Source organism: Microcaecilia unicolor, chromosome 2 (assembly GCF_901765095.1).
Source record: "Microcaecilia unicolor chromosome 2, aMicUni1.1, whole genome shotgun sequence".
NCBI lineage: Eukaryota > Metazoa > Chordata > Amphibia > Gymnophiona > Siphonopidae > Microcaecilia > Microcaecilia unicolor.
In genome coordinates this window covers 389,456,159-389,476,116 of record NC_044032.1, presented here as the reverse complement: position 1 = coordinate 389,476,116, position 19,958 = coordinate 389,456,159, and the positions used below count along the sequence as shown (strand labels likewise).

General features: G+C 49.8%; 1 protein-coding gene across 1 annotated transcript in view; it reads right to left on the bottom strand.

Annotated features, from left to right (window-relative positions):
- SCARB2 (scavenger receptor class B member 2) overlaps positions 1 to 19,958 on the bottom strand; it is a 187,580-nt gene that overhangs the window by 85,969 nt on the left and 81,653 nt on the right. The window contains exon 5 of the mRNA XM_030190578.1: positions 11,657 to 11,748. Coding sequence (XP_030046438.1) covers positions 11,657 to 11,748 — 92 coding nt within the window. The remainder of the gene's footprint in view (positions 1 to 11,656; positions 11,749 to 19,958) is intronic.

Genomic DNA, 19,958 nt, shown 5'->3' with positions numbered 1-19,958 from the left:
GGTGAAAAATTTTTAACCTCCCTCCGACCGGCAGATCGTCCGGTACGGACACTTGTAGGGCGGCTATGTTCCCGTGGATCCAGTCAAAAGCCCGTCCCCGGCTTTTGCTGTGGAGGCGCAGGGGGCTGCTTAGGCGCACGCTGTTGACGAGAACGAGCGCGCTGGGGCTGTCCCTGTGCCTGACGAGGCCTTCGGGCCGGCTGGTTGTACCTACGCTTTGCAAAAGAATAGGGTGCAGCCTGCCGTGCCCGGGAAAAAACGCCCACCCGTGGGGGCGGGTGCTGAAGGCGCCCGGTGGGAGAGCTTGTCGAGAGCGGTTTCCCGCTGATGCAGTTGGTCCACCATCTGCTCGACCTTCTCACCGAAAATGTTATCCCCCCGGCAAGGGACGTCAGCCAGTCTCTGCTGGGTGCGGTTGTCCAGGTCAGAGGCACGCAGCCATGAGAGCCTGCGCATCACTATACCTTGGGCCGCAGCACGAGATGCCACGTCACAGGTGTCAAAAATCCCCCTGGACAGGAACTTTCTGCACGCCTTCAGCTGCCTGACCACCTCCTGATAAGGCCTGGACTGCTCCGGCGGGAGCTTATCGACCAGGTCCGCCAGCTGTTGCACATTGGTCCGCATGTGGATGCTCATATAGAGCAGGTAAGATTGGATGCGGGTCACGAGCATGGAGGATTGGTAGGCCTTCCTCCCAAATGAGTCCAGAGTGCGAGACTCCCGCCCCGGGGGCGCCGAGGCGGTATCCCTCGAACTCCGTGCCCTCTTGAGAGCAGAATCCACGACCGCTGAGTCATGGGGCAACTGGGGCCGCATGAGCTCTGGGTCAGAGTGGATCCTGTACTGGGACTCTGCTTTCTTGGGAATGGTGGGATTAGTTAGTGGTCGCACCCAGTTCCGGAGCAGCGTCTCCTTCAGGACATTGTGCAGCGGTACCGTGGAGGACTCTCTAGGTGGTGATGGATAGTCGAGGACCTCGAGCATCTCGGCCCTCGGCTCTTCCACAGAGACCACGGGAAAGGGAATGCTTATAGACATATCCCGCACAAAGGAGGCAAAGGAGAGACTCTCAGGAGGTGAGAGCTTCCTCTCCGGTGACGGCGTGGGGTCCGAGGGAAGGCCTGTAGACTCCTCGGAGGAGAAATATCTCGGGTCCTCCTCTTCCCCCCACGAGTCCTCGTCCTCGGTATCGGACATTAGCTCATGTAGCTGAGTCCGGTACCGGGCCCGGCTCGACGTCGAGGCACCAAGGTCTCGGTGTCGTCGAGCGGTGGACTCCCGCGCCGGCGGGGACGGAGCTCCCTCCATCGACGTCGACGGGGACTCCACCTGCGTGGCTGTCGAGACCGGCACCGCAAGCGGCGGCGGTGTCGACTGCCCCGGCGCCGGGCTAGAGCTCGCCGGCGCCACAGTCATCGGCGCAGAGGGCGCAAGCACCCCCGGCGCCGGCACAGCCTGGCGCATCAGCCCTTCCAGGATCCCCGGAAGGATGGCTCTGAGGCACTCGTCCAGGCCCGCTGCCGGGAAAGGCGGTGGGGCCGGTAAGGGTGTCAGTGCCGGAAGCTGCTGGGGGCCAGGAGATGGCACCGAGGTGCCGGAACCCCGACGCGTCGGTACCTCCACCACCGACGGAGATCTCTCCTCTCTGCGATGACGCTTCGGCGTCGACTCCTCTTCAGGGTGCACCGAGGGCTCCCGGTGACGGCGCTTCTTGTCTTTTTTCCGGTGCACGTCACCGGTGCCGGAGGGCATGGAGGAGGAGGAGGTCGATCCCCCTCGGTCTCGGGGTACCGGGTCCGACAGGGTTCGGTCCCGTGGCTCACGAGTTGAGGGAGTGACCGGGGCCGACTGCCCACGCGGTCTCTCTACCCCACTCTCGCCGGCGGACCGGCGGGCCGACGGGACCTGTTCTCCTGGGGTCGCTGCCATCGGTGCCGATGTCTCGGGCATCGATACCGGTACCGAAGAACCGGTCTTCGATACCGATGCCGTCGAGGTCGACGTCGAGGGGCCGGCGCAAGTTCCAAAAAGACGGTCCCGCAGAACTTGCCTCGCAACCTGAGTCCGTTTCCGGAGACCGAGACACAAAACGCACGACTTGAGATTGTGCTCCGGCCCGAGGCACTGGAGGCACCAAGCGTGGGTGTCGGTCTGCGAGATCGGCCGGCCGCAGCGACCACACTTTTTAAATCCACTCGGGACCTTCGAGGACATCGACGGAAAAATCGCGTCGGCGAAGTCAAAGTCGGCAATGGTGGCTAAAATCACACCACGAAAATTGTAACCGACCGAGCGGCCACTAGGCCGCAACGAGGCGTCCCCGCTAGAAAGCGAGGGAAAAGAAGGAGCGCGTGCTCCACACGCGCAAAATTCTTTTTTTTTTTTTTTTTTTTTTTTTAATAAAAGAAAAGAAGAAAAAGAAGAGGCCGAACAGGCCAAAAGCGACGATCCGCGTAAACGCGGTCGAAAAAATCCGGCGGCTGAAACGAGAGAGAGGGGAAAACACAACTCTCTCAGTCGCGGAAAAAAAGTAACTGGCGGGAGCGGTCGCGCACGGGCGGGAAGACGGCCGCGCATGCGCGGTGGGCATGCCCTGCGTGCTGACCGTCCCGCGAAGCTTATTTCCGGTTGGTGGGGGCTGCCGCGGACGTCACCCAGTCGTGAGAACAAGCAGCCTGCTTGTCCTCGGAGAATGGCAGTTATTGGATGAGGCCTTCAACCTCATCGTGTCTCGTTGGAGCCTTCTAATCTTCAATATCACGGCAACAAAGCGGAACGCCAAAATCTGTCAATTCTTCAGTCATCAAAGAGTTCAGTTTGGAGGGCCTGGATACATCAGTACAGCTGTGGCCACAGGACAGTCTTCTGTATGTTTTCCCTCATGGCCAAAATTTGGCAGAGTTTTCAGGAGAATCTCTTTTAAGGAGTGCTAGTAGCACCAGACTGGCCAAGGTGACTATGGTATGTGGACCTCATTCATCTATAGATAGATCAAAAGCTCCCTCTTCCTCAAGAGAAGGACCTGCTGTCACAGGGTCCAATTCTCATGGACAATTCCTCCCTCTTTGGTTTTATGGCCTAGCTATTAAGAGGTCCTCCTCCAAAGCCCACAACTGGAAAACCAAAAAGCCTCCGGCAGCCAAGCTACAGCAAATAAACAGAGCAGAATGAACTGCCCACTAGCTGGTTTGTTTTTTTTTTTGGGGGGGGGGGGTTAAGCTGAGCTAGTGAGGAAGGAGAAGGGAGGCAGGGCTCAAGGGGAGTGCAGGGTGGGGAAGGAACCTGGGGGGACCAGGTGTACCCCCTAAAGGCAGAACCGCTCAGCCGCACACCCCAAGCTACACTGAACCGAGGACCATGGCAGGAGCTAGTACCAGATGAAGCCAGGATCATGGGAGAGACCATCTCATCCACCTGCTGGAGATAGAGAATACTGACTGGCCAGGGAGCATTCCGTCCCATAAGACAGTGCAATTCAGCACTCCCTCTCTACCTGCTGGTAGATGGACACAACCCACAAGCCCAACTTTCGTTGGACCCTACCTGTCCTTCCAACTATCGCCCCATCACCCTCCTCCTTTTCCTATCCAAGATACTTGAACGTGCTGTTCACCGCCGTTACCTTGACTTTCTTTCATCTCAAGCTATTCTTGATCCACTTCAATCTGGCTTTCGCCCCCTTCATTCAAATGAAACAGCACTTGCTAAAGTCTCCAATGATCTGTTCCTGGCCAGATCCAAAGGTCTCTATTCTATCCTCATCCTTTTCAATCTATCTGCTGCTTTTGACACTGTTGATCACAGCCTACTCCTTGATACGCTTTCCTCACTTGGATTTCAGGGCTCTGTTCTTTCCTGGTTTTCTTCTTATCTCTCCCAGCGTACCTTTAGTGTATACTCTAGTGGATCCTCCTCTACTTCTATCCCACTGTCGGTGTACCTTAGGGATCTGTCCTGGGACCTCTTCTTTTCTCCATCTATACTTCTTCCCTTGGTACTCTGATCTCATCCCATGGTTTTCAGTATCATCTTTATGCTGATGACTCCCAGATCTACCTCTCCACACCAGAAATCTCAGCTGAAATCCAGGCCAAAGTATCAGCCTGCCTGTCTGACATTGCTGCCTGGATGTCTCAGCGCCATCTGAAACTAAACATGACAAGACTAAGCTTCTCATCTTTCCCCCTAAACCAAACTCTCCTCCTCCCCCATTCTCTATTTCTGTGGATAACACTCTCATCCTTCCTGTCTCATCAGCTCGTAACCTTGGGGTCATCTCCAACTCCTCCCTCTCCTTCTCTGCACATATTCAATAGACTGCTAAAACCTGTCATTTCTTTCTCTATAATATCACCAAAATGGTAAAATTATGTATAATCATACCTGATAATTTTCTTTCCATTAATCATAGCTGATCAATCCATAGACTGGTGGGTTGTGTCCATCTACCAGCAGGTGGAGATAGAGAGCAAACTTTTGCCTCCCTATATGTGGTCATGTGCTGCCGGAAACTCCTCAGTATGTCGATATCAAAGCTCCATCCGCAGGACTCAGCACTTAGAGAATTACACCCACGAAGGGACACTCTGCCCAGCTCACCACCGCCGAAACGGGGGAGGGGAATTAACCCAGCTCATCCCCACACAAGTGGGGGAGGGGAATCCGTCCAGCTCATCCCCGCGGAGCGGGGGAGGGACACCACCCCGCCGATGCGGGGGGATCTGGCTTATCCTGCAACCGCAACCGCGGGAGGAGCTGACTGACCCGAACACCGCCGAAGCGGGAGGGGTACAAAACTGCCCTACAGCCGCACGAAGCGGGAGGGAGTGCCGGCAGAATTATAAGTCTCAATCCAGCCCCGTAAAACGGAGGGGAGAGGAATGCAGCAGCTCACTGTAACACAAACTCGTCTTAACTCTTGAAGAATCCAAGTGAAAAAACTTGAACACGAAGTCTTTCTGAAGTAACTGAAGACTAAACTTGAACCTGAAATGCAACCAGAATAAAACAATACAGATATCTGGGAGGGGCTATGGATTGATCAGCTATGATTAATGGAAAGAAAATTATCAGGTATGATTATACATAATTTTACCTTCCATATCATCAAGCTGATCAATCCATAGACTGGTGGGATGTACCGAAGCAGTACTCACCCAGGGCGGGACATAGAAATCCCTGACCGCAACACTGAAGCTCCAAACCGGGCCTCCGCCCGAGCAGCCACAGTCAAGCGGTAATGCTTGGAGAATGTATGGGCCGAAGCCCAAGTTGCCGCCTTGCATATCTCTTCCAAGGAGACGGAACCGGCCTCTGCCATCGAGGCCGCCTGAGCTCTTGTGGAGTGAGCCTTCAGCTGGATAGGCGGCACCTTCCCTGCGGCCACATAAGCCGCTGCAATGGCTTCCTTGACCCATCTTGCCACTGTAGGCTTAGCAGCCTGCAGACCCCTACGAGGACCTGCAAACAGGACAAACAGATGATCCGATTTCCGGAAATCATTGGTCACTTCCAAGTATCTGATGATGACTCGTCTCACATCCAGATATTTAAGAGCAGAGTACTCCTCTGGGTAGTCCTCCCTACGAAAGGAAGGGAGACAGAGCTGCTGATTCACATGGAAGCGAGAAACAATCTTGGGCAGAAAGGAAGGCACTGTGCGAATAGTCACTCCTGCCTCAGTGAACTGCAGAAAAGGCTCTCGACATGAGAGCGCCTGGAGCTCGGAAACTCTTCTGGCTGAAGTGATAGCCACCAAAAAGACTGCTTTCAACGTCAGGTCTTTCAGAGATGCCCTCGACAAGGGTTCAAACGGCGGCTTCTGCAATGCTCTTAGCACCAGGTTGAGATTCCACGCAGGCACCACTGAGTGCAGAGGAGGGCGCAGGTGATTAACTCCCTTGAGAAAGCGCACCACATCTGGCTGGGAAGCCAGGGAAGCACCCTTCAGGCGGCCCCTGAAGCAAGCCAGAGCCGCTACCTGGACCTTAAGGGAACTGAGCGACAGGCCTTTGTCCAGACCTTCTTGCAGGAACGCCAACACTGAAGAAATTGGAGCAGTGAAGGGAGAAAGTGAGCCTGCTTCACACCACGCTGCAAAGATACGCCAAACCCTGGCGTAAGCAGTAGAAGTAGAGCGTTTCCTCGCTCTCAGCATAGTGGCGATGACCTTGTCTGAGAAGCCCTTCTTCCTCAGACGCTGCCGCTCAATAGCCAGGCCGTAAGACCAAAGGGGGAGGGATCCTCCATCACCACGGGACCCTGATGTAACAGGCCCTGCTCCACTGGCAGCCGCAGAGGATCGTCGATTGAGAGCCTGATCAAGTCCGCATACCAGGGACGTCTGGGCCAATCCGGACCCACCAGGATTATCCTGCCGGGATGTCTTGCCACCCGGTCTAGGACCCTGCCCAACATGGGCCAGGGTGGGAACACATAGAGAAGCTCTTGTGTCGGCCATTGTTGGAGAAGAGCATCTACTCCCAGGGATCGAGGGTCCCGTCCTCTGCTGAAGAAGCGCGGCACTTGGCAATTGGCCGATGACGCCATCAGATCTAGGCTCGGCTGGCCCCAGCGCTTCGTGATGTCCAAGAACGCCTGAGCAGATAGCTGCCACTCTCCGGGCTCCAAGGTATGGCGACTGAGAAAGTCCGCCTTGACATTCATGACTCCGGCAATGTGGGCCGCTGACAGCTGTTCCAGGTTCGCTTCCGCCCACTGGCATAGACTCATAGCCTCCTTGGCTAGAGGGGCGCTCTTGGTACCTCCCTGGCGGTTGACATAGGCCACAGCCGTGGCATTGTCCGACAGTACCCGTACAGGCTTCAGCACCAGTACCGGGATGAACTCCAAAAGCGCCAACCGAATGGCTCTGAGTTCCAGGAGGTTGATAGACCACTTCGCCTCTGCAGGAGACCAGAGCCCCTGCGCTGTCCTTCCCAAGCAGTGGGCTCCCCAGCCCGACAATGAGGCGTCCGTCGTGACGACAATCCACTCTGGGGTCACCAGAGGCATTCCTGCAGACAACTTGTCTGCCTGCATCCACCAGCTCAGCGCCCTGCGCACTGCTGGATCCAAGGGAAGACGCACCGCATAATCCTCCGACATCGGAGTCCAGCGCTGCAGCAGAGAGTGTTGTAGTGGTCTCATATGAGCCCTGGCCCAGGGCACTACTTCCATCGTGGCCGTCATAGAGCCCAACAGCTGCACATAGTCCCAAGCCCGAAGAGGAGAGGCTACCAGGAACTGGTCCACCTGAGCCTGAAGTTTGACAATCCGATTGTCTGGCAGGAACACTCTGCCCACTTGGGTGTCGAATCGAACTCCCAGATACTCCAGGGACTGAGTCGGTCGCAGCTGGCTCTTCTCCCAGTTGATGATCCATCCCAGGGAGCTCAAAAGAGCAACTACCCGGTCCACAGCTTTGCCGCACTCTGCATAAGAGGGGGCTCGGATCAACCAGTCGTCCAGATAAGGATGGACTTGTACTCCTTCCTTTCGCAGGAAGGCCGCTATGACCACCATTACTTTGGAAAAGGTCCGCGGAGCAGTAGCCAACCCGAACGGGAGGGCTCTGAACTGGAAGTGTCGGCCCAGGACTGCAAAACGCAGAAAGCGTTGATGAGGAGGCCAGATGGGAATATGCAGGTACGCTTCCTTGATGTCCAAGGAAGCCAGGTACTCCCCTGCCTTCACTGCCGCTATAACAGAGCGGAGAGTCTCCATGCGAAAGTGCCGCACTTTCAAGGCCCGATTGACCCCTTTGAGGTCGAGGATAGGCCGGACAGAACCTCCTTTCTTTGGTACCACAAAGTAAATGGAGTAACGCCCCTTGCCAAGCTGACTTTCTGGCACCGGAACGACCGCCCCCAGGCGGATCAGATTGTCCAAAGTCTGCTGCACTGCCACAGCTTTGACCGGAGACTTGCAGGGAGAGAGTACAAACCCGTCTCTTAAGGGTCGGCAGAACTCTAGCTTGTAGCCGTCTCTGATGACTTCCAGCACCCAAGCGTCTGAAGTTATTGTGGTCCACTCGCCCAGAAACGAGGACAGCCGTCCTCCAATCTGCACTGGGGCGTGGACCAAGACCCCGTCATTGGGTACGAGACCCTGGGGGAGGACCGGAGGGAGCACCTCCGGGACGGCGGTCTCTGCGAAAGGAACGCTGCTTGGGGGAGAAATGCCTCTTAAAGGAAGAGGGGGCAGAAGAACCCGACCTGCCCGGGCGGTACCGACGGGCTTCCTGAAACCGTCCTCTGGAGGTACCGGGACGAGCACTAGCCCGAGCCCTGACCTCTGGTAACTTCTTGCCCTTAGATGTGCCGAGATCGGTCACGATTTTGTCCAGCTCGACCCCAAAGAGCAGCTTGCCTTTAAAAGGCAACCTAGCCAGGCGGGATTTAGAGGCGTGGTCAGCAGACCAATGTTTCAGCCAAAGCCACCGCCGCGCAGAGACTGTCTGAGCCATGCCTTTAGCTGAGGCTCTCAAGACATCATACAGCAAGTCTGCCACATAGGCTAAGCCCGATTCCAGGGCTGGCCAATCATCCCTCAAGGAATGATCCGAGGGGGAAGCCCGCTGCACCATAGTCAGGCACGCCCTGGCCACATAGGAGCCGCAAACTGAGGCCTGCAAACTTAAAGCAGCCGCCTCAAAGGACGACCTTAAGGCCGCCTCCAATCTCCTGTCTTGGGCGTCCTTTAGGGCCGTGCCACCTTCCACCGGCAATGCCGTTTTCTTAGTCACCGCAGTGATTAAAGAATCCACGGTAGGCCACAGATAGGCCTCACGTTCACTCACAGCCAAAGGATAGAGGCGGGACATAGCCCTAGCCACTTTAAGGCTCGCTTCTGGGACATCCCATTGAGCCGAAATTAAGGTGTGCATGGCATCATGCACGTGGAAGGTTCTCGGCGGGCGCTTCGTCCCCAGCATAATGGCGGAGCCAACAGGGGCTGAGGGAGAGACGTCCTCCGGAGAGGAAATCTTCAAAGTGTCCATGGCCTGTAACAACAGGTTGGGCAAATCCTCTGGGCGAAAAAGCCGCGCTGCAGAGGGGTCATCCGCTCCAACCGAGCGGGGATCCGTCTCCTCCAAGGAATCCGCAAAGGACCGTTGGGAGACCTCAGACACGCTGCCCTCATCTACATCGGAGGAGACAAATTCCTCCAAGGCCTGGGAATCAACCCGAGGGCGTTTACCTCTGGGAACCTCAACCTCTTTACCAGACGAGGGAGCGGGGGCAGCGTTGTGCATGAGGAAGGCCTGATGCAGCAGCAAAACAAACTCGGGGGAGAAACCCCCCAGACTGTGCACTTCCGCAGCCTGGGCAACAGCCCTAGGCGCACTCTCAACCGGCGCTCGCAACAGCGGGGGAGAGGCCTGCTGCGCATCCAAAATGGCGTCCGGCGCGAAACTCCGCGAAGGAGCCGCGCGGGAAGAACGGCTCTTAACTTTAGCCGCTTCTGTGCCGTCGCCCAAATTAAGGGCGTTCATGGCATTAATGTCTCCAACCTCAAGGGCGGCCCAAGAAGAAGCCGTCCGAGCCGCGTGGCCGGCCAAAATGGCGGAGGCGAGGAGCGGGGGATGGGCGTTTATGGCGGGAAAAACCGCCACGCCGGAGGAAGGACCGGTACATTCATCGGTCACAAAACTGCCACCCAACAAGGGCGAATCAGGCTTTAAGACCCCCGCATCCCCTCTAGAAGCGCTCAAGCGACCCGGGGAGCGACCCTTTGCGCCCTCGCCCTCCGACGCCATGTGCCACGAGGAGAAGAATCGGGGAACCCCCGCCCGCTATAAAAAGGTAAAATTACCTGCTGTCCGCTCCGAGTTGTAACGACCTGGTGTCCCAGTGAGTAGCTGCAATAGACGCTTAAATAAACGTCGAAATAAACGCCTTTAAAGACGTTTAAAATTTTTTTTTTTTTTTTTTTTTTTTTTTTTTTAACGGAGCCAGCGGGAGGGGGGAGAAAAGGAGGGACCTGGCACCACCAGGTTTGCACTTGCTCAAAAGAGCCCTCAACCCCAGGCACTCAACAAAACCTAAAAATTAGGCTTGGAGGCCTAGCCAGAGCTGCTGCTGCTGTGTGTGACCACCACCTGCTGAGATAGAGAACATACTGAGGAGTTTCCGGCAGCACATGACCACATATAGGGAGGCAAAAGTTTGCTCTCTATCTCCACCTGCTGGTAGATGGACACAACCCACCAGTCTATGGATTGATCAGCTTGATGATATGGAATCACTCTTTCCTTTCTGAGCACACTACCAGAACCCTCATCCACACTCTTATCACCTCTCGCTTAGACTATTGCAACTTGCTTCTCACAGGTCTCCCACTTAGCCATCTCTCTCCTCTTCAATCTGTTCAAAATTCTGCTGCACGACTAATATTCCGCCAGGGTCGTTATGGTCATATTAGCCCTCACCACAGATCACTTCACTGGCTTCCTATCCATTTCCGCATACAGTTCAAACTCCTCTTATTGACCTATAAGTGCATTTATTCTGCAGCTCCTCAGTACATCTCCACTCTCATCTCTTCCTACATTCCTCCCCGGGAACTCCGTTCACTGGGTAAATCTCTCTTATATGCACCCTTCTCCTCCACTGCTAACTCCAGACTCCGTTCCCTTTATCTTGCTGCACCATATGCCTGGAATAGACTTCCTGAGCCGGTCCATCAAGCTCCATCTCTGGCCGTCTTCAAATCTAAGCTAAAAGCCCATGTTTTTTTATGCTGCTTTTAACTCCTAACCCTCATTCACTCATTCAGAACCCTTATTTTATCATCCTCACTTTAATATTCCCTTATCTCTTGTTTGTCTGTCCTAATTAGATTGTAAGCTCTGTCGAGCAGGGACTGTCTCTTCATGTTCAAGTGTACAGCGCTGCGTACGTCTAGTAGCGCTTTTGAAATTATAAGTAGTAATAGTAGTAGTGTCTGGATTCATCTGCTACTGATGCTAAGGAACTTAGAGCTTCCAAACTGTCACCGTAGACACACACTAGTAGGCTAGTGAAATACACACAGTGACAGGAACCGGATACAACCAGAGTTGCTACATATAGCTAAACCTGGTTGTGACTAATTTTAGACTAGACGACAAAAGAACTGGGGCATTAGCAAAAAAAGAAAAAAAGAGCTACAAATCTATTTTTGAAAAATAACAGTCAGGAAAGCAGAGTAAGAAGGTAGATTGACAAATTTAAGGGTGGACCTTCCAGGATGTCTGTCATTAAGAACCACATGAAGGGATTAGTTAAAATTTTGTGTGGACTGCTCTTCAATAGCCACTAGTCCTAGACTCTGGAATACAGAGAAATTGTAAATTAAATTTTTACGTTCCCTAACTGCCTAGGACAGAATAGGATTTATTTATTTAAGCATGGGGAAGGAAAGAACTAGTGTTGGATTCACATCTACCCAAACAGGATAAACCTCAACTGCTTTGCTGAAGCAGTTCAGCTCTGTTGTACCCACAGAAATGCTTTTTAAAGCTGCCCTTCACATAGTTCACCTGTAGTACCCGACAGTAATATTAAAATTCCACAGAAATTGGAAGTGATACATCTGCTCAAAAGTGGTAAAACTCACAACATACACATACATGCAGGCTTGACATTTTGCAGTTTCTTCCCAAACTTACTCATTTCCTTGCCACTTCACAATCCTGGCGAAGTCAAAGTAGTTATCTATTCCACTCAAATAAACATATTCACCATCATCTGTCCCATTTTTCTGCAAAGAGTACAAGGGATGAAAAGAAATAAAATGCAAAACATTAACATTGTTGGCTTTAAAAAAAGAAACCCCACTATCAACGTTACTGTTTCATATTATTTGTTTGTGACATTTATATCCCACTAGTAAAAAAGTCCTGTTTCTCAAACTAATGAAACAGGCGCTAGCAAGGTTTTTATCTATTTGTGTTTTTTTTATACCTGAACTGTTTTAATGTATGTGTTTTTTAAATATTTTTTTTGTTTTTTTATTGATAGTTTGTAAAAGTGGAACACAGTAGAGAGATAGTGTATATGTGAAAGAGAGAGTGACTGAGTGTGTGATACAGTCTGTGTATGAAAGTAAGTCTGAGTGTATGAGAGACAGTGTGTTTGAATCTGTGTGTGTGGCTGCGTGAAAGAGACAGAGTGTGAGTGTCACAGATAGAGATCTTGTGTGTGTGTGAAAGTGATATAGTGGGTGGGAGCTGAGAAGATGGGGGCGACTGCATGTGTGTGTGGTGTGCAGATTGTTTCTGTCTGTCATAATGATAGAGGGGGTTGGGGGATGAGGTTGGTGAAGTGGTATGGTGTGGCGGGGGTGTTTGATTGGAGTTCCTAAGTGTTGTACATCATTGTTCTACTGACAGAGGAGGGGTAGTTGTTTGTGTAGTTCTTGGCTTTTTCAGTGTGTGTGTCTATGATTCAGGCAGTAACTGTGTATGTGATAGTTAGATTGTGTGTGTTTGTGTGTTTCTGACAGTAACAGTGGTGGGGATGGATTTGACGAACTGCGATGGTCCATGAGTGTGTGTGACACTTACCTTGTGAGGGGGTGGGTTGGGGAACTGTGTGTGTTGTGTGTCACAGAGAGAGATCATGTGTTTATGTGTAAGTGAGACAGGGGAGGGTTTACGAGAGGGTGGTACAGTTTTTTTTTCTCTGTCAGAATGAGGGGTGGGGGTGGGGTGATGGGTGTGGTGAAGTCTGTGTCGGTGTTGGGCTTGTATTGGGGTTCCAAAGTGTTCATCATCTGTGTTGTATTCTCCAAGGAGGGGTCAGTGTGTGTGTGTATGAGACAGATTTGCCTCTCTGGACTGTGGAGTCAGGGTCAGAAGGAATTTTGGGTGGGGTTGGAATATATATATTCCGACTCCGCCCAAAATTCCTTCTGACCCTGACTCCACAGTCCAGAGAGGCAAATCTCTTTCTATTGAAAGGAAGCACTGGAATGAGAGGGCATAAGATAAAGGTGAAATGGGATAGACTCAGGAGTAACCTAAGAAAATACTTCTTCACAGAAAAGGTGAAGAATACATGGAACAGCCTCCAAATGAAAGTGGTGAAGACTACCTAAATTCAAGAAAGCTCAGGACAAATGCATAGGATCTCTAAAGAAGGAAGGTTTAGTAGATGTTGTGGAAGGGCAGACTAGATAGGCAATATTAAGGGGCATTTTCGAAAGGGACGTCCTTGCAAAACTGCGAAATCCAGGGGCTGAGAAACCCGTATTTTCAAAACAAGATGGACGTCCAACTTTCGTTTTGAAAATACTGTCAGAGACGTCCAAATCCTTAAATTTGGCTGTCCCTAGATTTGGTTGTCCCTAGACATGGACGCGTTTCTGACTTTTGGCGATTTTCGAAACCAAAGATGTCCATGTCATAATGCAAGCCATTTGGTCATGGAAGGAGCCAGCATTTGTAGTGCACTGGTCCCCCTGACATGCCAGGACACCAATTGGGCACCCTAGGAGGCAATGCAGTGGACTTCATAATTTGCTCCCAGGTACATAGCTCCCTTACCTTGTGTGCTGAGCCCCCCAAAACCCACTACCCACAATTGTACACCACTATCATAGCCGTTACGGGTGAAGGGGGGCGCCTAGATGTGGGTACAGTGGGTTTGTGGTGGGTTTTGGAGGGCTCGCTGTTTCCTCCACAAATGTAACAGGTAGGGGGGTATGGGCCTGGGTCCGCCTGTCTGAAGTGCACTGTAGTACCCACTAAAACTGCTCCTGGGACCTGCATGTGCTGTTATGGACCTGAGTATGACATCTGAGGCTGGCATGACATATTTTTAAACATGTTTTTTGAGGGTGGGAGGGGGTTAGTGACCACTGGGGGAGTAACGGGAGGTCATCCCCGATTCTCTCCGGTGGTCATCTGGTCATTTCGGGCACCTTTTTGTGCCTTAGTGGTAAGAAAAACAGGTCCGGGTGAAAACGTCCAAGTGTTCGTCAAGGACGTCCAAGTGTTAGGCACGCCCAAGTCCTGCCTTTGCTACACCTCTGACACACCCCCTTGAACTTTGGCTGTCCTTGCGACGGAGTGCAGTTGGAGACATCCTAAATCAGGTTTCCCTGGGAGAAGGACGTCCATCTTCCGATTTATGTTGAAAGATGGACGTCCTTCACTTTCGAAAATGAGCACAATGGTGTTCATCTGCCTTTCTTTTCTATGCTTCATAAAAAGCATTATTAGTTCACTATATTTCATAAACATCACTGTTGAGGGACATAGCTTTTAATTACCTTTTAGGAGAGAGATACCTGTTGCTAAAATAATTTGTCATGTTTCCTTTGGAAGTGATTACAAGGTATGTCCTTCTACAATGATATTTTTGACATATAGGTGCTTATTTTCAAAGCACTTACATAATAATATATGTAACTTTGTACGTCTATGTGCTTTGAAAATGAGCCTCATAGTGAACTAACAAGACATGAAATTTTAACAAATGGTTCTCATTTCTTCTTTTGTTTTTATAGATATACCAATTGTTTGCAACCCCTGATGCAGGCTATTTCCAATATATAGCCATGTTGGGTTTTATTTTAAGGATTATTAAAGAGTATGTTTTTTAAAAATTACATCTTTATTATAATCACATGATACCAAAATAGGCATCAAAAATAAAAATACGTGGTAATTTTCCATGTTTCATCTCTCCCCCCACCCCCTTCCTAATCAAGAAAATACAGAACAAATTGAAGCAGACCGTACATGTTGATTTTTCATGGCGATCCAATCCCACAATCATAACAAACCCAACAGTATCCCCCCCCCCCCCCCCCCCCCAAAAAAAAAAATTAAGTACTTCAAGTTCAACAAATAACTATGAGCGTGATGTGCCAGATGATCCCACACTGGGGGCCAAATTTGTTGAAAGATTTTACAGGCCCTAAGTGACCTCAGACCAGCATCCAATCTCTCCATTTTCATTAAATTAAAAAGTTCATTCCTCCAAGCAGTCACTTTCTGGCCAGAAAAAAATGCCTTGTGTAGAAGCTTAAGGCCTGTTCTTAGGCCCAATGAAACAAAATTTGAGAACAGCTGAACGTCTTTATGGAGCAGAAGGCATCTACCCAATAGCAGAGACAGGTAAGTCGGCACCTGCATCCAGAAAGGCTTAATCAAAGGACACATCCAGAACATATGCACAAACGTTGTCGGCTCAGCTCTGCAGCGTGGACACTCTGCCATTTCTGTCATATGAGCCAGGTATGCCTGGTATATAGAGGCAGAGCAGAAACTTATATTGTTGCTCCTGAAAGGATATTGAACGAGTGAGATGCTTTAAGTGTTTTATTAACAGCCGCAGCACGTCACCAGTAATTCACTCCTCAGGTAATAAAGTCCGATTCCAGACTTCAGCCAAAGCATCATAATCCCAAGTAGGTGCCAAGCTACGCAAGCAGAGCTGATAATAGGATACACTTGCCTTAGTGGTTTGAGTCCAGAGCAAATCTCAGAGATTGAAACAGCTGCTTCCTCATTCAAAGTACATACATCCAGCGCACTCCTATAATGGTGCATTTAATGATAAGCGAACCACTCAACAGGAGCAGGATCACCTCCTGCTGAAGCTGCGCAAAGGATTTCATAGTTCCTGTATCCATCACAAAGTTGCAAACATAAGGCAATCCATTTTGAGACCAGCGTTGTAAGTACAAATTTGTCGCATCAGGATCCAAGTCTTTCTTACCACAAAGAGGAAGCAGCATGGTAGAGAAAGAGGGGAGTCATAACTGCTTGCAGAACCACTTCCAACCCTGGTGCATGTTTTTTTAAATGGGAGATGCTGCAGTCGTCACCGCCTGCGTGGGTTGTTTGGTATGAAGATAGTACAGCAGATGAGTCGGTGCACAGTAAACAGTCCCTTTAATCCAATCCAGTAAGTATCGCACAATACAGGTCACATTATAATGCCTCAAGTCAGGTAAATTTAGACTCCCCCCCACCACCACCAAAATGCAGAGAGCGCTGGTGTAAGGAAACTCTAGGCCTCTTGTAATTCCATAAAATCTTTTCTGAAAAATGGCCAGATCACGGTTAGTAAGGTGCATTGGAAAGGTATGTAAAACATATAGCCACTGGGAATAAAACCATTTTATATAAAGCTATACACCCCAAGAGGGAGAGCAGCAGTAGTGCCCACAGAACAAAAACATCTAAAGACTGAGCCATACAGTCACCTTACTAGTCAAACTCCCAAATATTTCAATTTATGGTGCACCTTCTTCAATGGAAAGTTATCCCTCCAATCAGCATATTGGTACCCTCCCAGGCCCAGAGCCTCAGATTTGCAAAGGTTAAGTGACAAGCCCGAAACTCTACCATGGGACTGCACCAAATGCAAAAGCCATTGTAAAGAACAGCATGGATGGGTGAAGACACCTGAGCTCTAAAGCCACACATTTCACTACGTCCTCCTCAATAGGGAGACCAATCACCTCAGGATCTGCCCGTAATGCAATCAACAGGGGCTCCAGAGCAAGTACAAATAAGTGGTGACAAAGGGCACCCTCAACGGTTGCCCCGCGCCAAAGAAAAGTAATCAGAGAGTCCTTCATTGACCAGAACCGCCAACGTAGGATTAATATATAAGATTATCATCATATCAAGAAAGGAATCTCCAAAACCATATTTATCAAATAAGAGGAACAAATAGTCCCAATGCAAACAATCAAAATGCTTTCAGGGCATCCAGACTAACTAAGAGAGCAGGGACTTTTCCAGTGGTACAATATCCCTTAGCAGCCATAACCTTATGAACATTCCAAACTGCCTGTCAAGATTGTACAAAGCCCACCTGATCCTGATGGATAAGATTCTGGAAGTAGGCCCGCCACTCGAGTCGCAAGGATCTCAGTCATCACATTCACTTCAAAATTGAGCAAGGAGATGGGTCTATACAAGTCCAAAGAGTGGAATCCCGACCATGCTAAAGGCAAAACCACTATGATCGAATGATTTGCACATGTCGGAAAAGCAGCAGCTTCACAGACCCATCTAAAATGTGCCTCCGAAGGGAAACAAATAAGGTCCCGCAAAAGTTTATAAAATTCGGCACTCAGGCCATCAGGACATGGGGTGTTAGCCAAAGGGGGTCTGCTTTATGGCCTGCAGAATCTCCTAGGCCAAAATCGGCTCATGCAATTTTTCAGTGTCTTGAGGGCTGACCCTGGGCAAAACCAAAGAAGACACATATGACTGAACTGCCCCATCTGGTACTGCAGACTGCTGATAAAATCGAGCAAACTATTGGGAAAACAGCAGCGTCAGTTGTTCGGTATTAGAAACAATTTTACTCTGGTAACTCATGCCTGTACAAAACCAGGGCACCTCTCAAGGATGGACTAAATGGGCTAACAACTTCCCAGTACGGTTCCCATGTTGATACAGTTTATGCTTACAGTGCACACGAGATTTAATCACCTTGTCATGAATATGGACATTAAGTGCCACTCTGGCATCTTGTAAATTATCTTTAGTCATTGGGGAGGGATGCAAAACCTACTCCTACTTACAGCGGCCAACCTAATGCTCCAAGTACAATAAGTCTTTGGCTAATTTCTCTCTCTTAACGGCCACATAAGCAATGGTTTCCTCTCTCAAAACAGTCTTCGCAGTCTCCCAAAATAGTATGGGGTCTGAGGCATGCTGATTGTTATCTGCTAGGTATTATTGCAGCTTCTGAGCAAACTAGGGCCTAAACTGAGAGTCCCTATACAGATGGAGTGGAAAACGCCAAATTTTAGGTCCGAGCTCACCCAAAACCAATCTATGCCCCCTAAAGTCATGCTTTACATATGTAAAATGCCACACAAGCCTTCTAAAATGACCTCTAATATGTAGTAATGTGCCTAAAATGAATGTTTTCAAGCCATGAATGACATCCAGGTATTACAGTCTTCTGTGTGTTGTATGTCACTTCAGCTATCCAAATTATACAGTGGTGGAAATAAGTATTTGATCCCTTGCTGATTTTGTAAGTGTGCCCACTGACAAAGACATGAGCAGCCCATAATTGAAGGGTAGGTTATTGGTAACAGTGAGAGATAGCACATCACAAATTAAATCCGGAAAATCACATTGTGGAAAGTATATGAATTTATTTGCATTCTGCAGAGGGAAATAAGTATTTAATCCCTCTGGCAAACAAGACCTAATACTTGGTGGCAAAACCCTTGTTGGCAAGCACAGCGGTCAGACGTCTTCTGTAGTTGATGATGAGGTTTGCACACATGTCAGGAGGAATTTTGCTCCACTCCTCTTTGCAGATCATCTCTAAATCATTAAGAGTTCTGGGCTGTCGCTTGGCAACTCGCAGCTTCAGCTCCCTCCATAAGTTTTCAATGGGATTAAGGTCTGGTGACTGGCTAGGCCACTCCATGACCCTAATGTGCTTCTTCCTGAGCCACTCCTTTGTTGCCTTGGCTGTATGTTTTGGGTCATTGTCGTGCTGGAAGACCCAGCCACGACCCATTTTTAAGGCCCTGGCGGAGGGAAGGAGGTTGTCACTCAGAATTGTACGGTACATGGCCCCATCCATTCTCCCATTGATGCGGTGAAGTAGTCCTGTGCCCTTAGCAGAGAAACACCCCCAAAACATAACATTTCCACCTCCATGCTTGACAGTGGGGACGGTGTTCTTTGGGTCATAGGCAGCATTTCTCTTCCTCCAAACACGGCGAGTTGAGTTCATGCCAAAGAGCTCAATTTTTGTCTCATCTGACCACAGCACCTTCTCCCAATCACTCTCGGCATCATCCAGGTGTTCACTGGCAAACTTCAGACGGGCCGTCACATGTGCCTTCTGGAGCAGGGGGACCTTGCGGGCACTGCAGGATTGCAATCCGTTATGTCGTAATGTGTTACCAATGGTTTTCGTGGTGACAGTGGTCCCAGCTGCCTTGAGATCATTGACAAGTTCCCCCCTTGTAGTTGTAGGCTGATTTCTAACCTTCCTCATGATCAAGGATACCCCACGAGGTGAGATTTTGCGTGGAGCCCCAGATCTTTGTCGATTGACAGTCATTTTGTACTTCTTCCATTTTCTTACTATGGCACCAACAGTTGTCTCCTTCTCGCCCAGCGTCTTACTGATGGTTTTGTAGCCCATTCCAGCCTTGTGCAGGTGTATGATCTTGTCCCTGACATCCTTAGACAGCTCCTTGCTCTTGGCCATTTTGTAGAGGTTAGAGTCTGACTGATTCACTGAGTCTGTGGACAGGTGTCTTTCATACAGGTGACCATTGCCGACAGCTGTCTGTCATGCAGGTAACGAGTTGATTTGGAGCATCTACCTGGTCTGTAGGGGCCAGATCTCTTACTGGTTGGTGGGGGATCAAATACTTATTTCCCTCTGCAGAATGCAAATAAATTCATATACTTTCCACAATGTGATTTTCCGGATTTAATTTGTGATGTGCTATCTCTCACTGTTACCAATAACCTACCCTTCAATTATGGGCTGCTCATGTCTTTGTCAGTGGGCAAACTTACAAAATCAGCAAGGGATCAAATACTTATTTCCACCACTGTAGCTCTAGCTTGATTACTTAATCCTAAATGCCCTCATTTTAAGGAAAATTCTGTTTGTTTATTAAGGAAAATGTGTACTGTTAACAAGCAAGAGGGAGATGATATGAATTTCAGATTTTAGAGGGGGGTAGTTGTCAACGTGGGCTACTGTTAAGCTGGGTTATTTCATCATAGCGTCTCACTGAATAAAATGGGACCCTGTTTTAAAATAACTTGACTTGTGGTAAAATAACCCAACTTAACAGTAACCTGTATTGATAATTTCCCTCCTTAATGACACGTCTAAGAGTTTTGACAAATAGAAATATTACTGTCAATAAAATGATTCTAGCAAAGACAAAAGCAAATGCTTTGCGTAACAGCTAGTTGTATGTCAATCCTCAAGTTTACAGATCCCGCA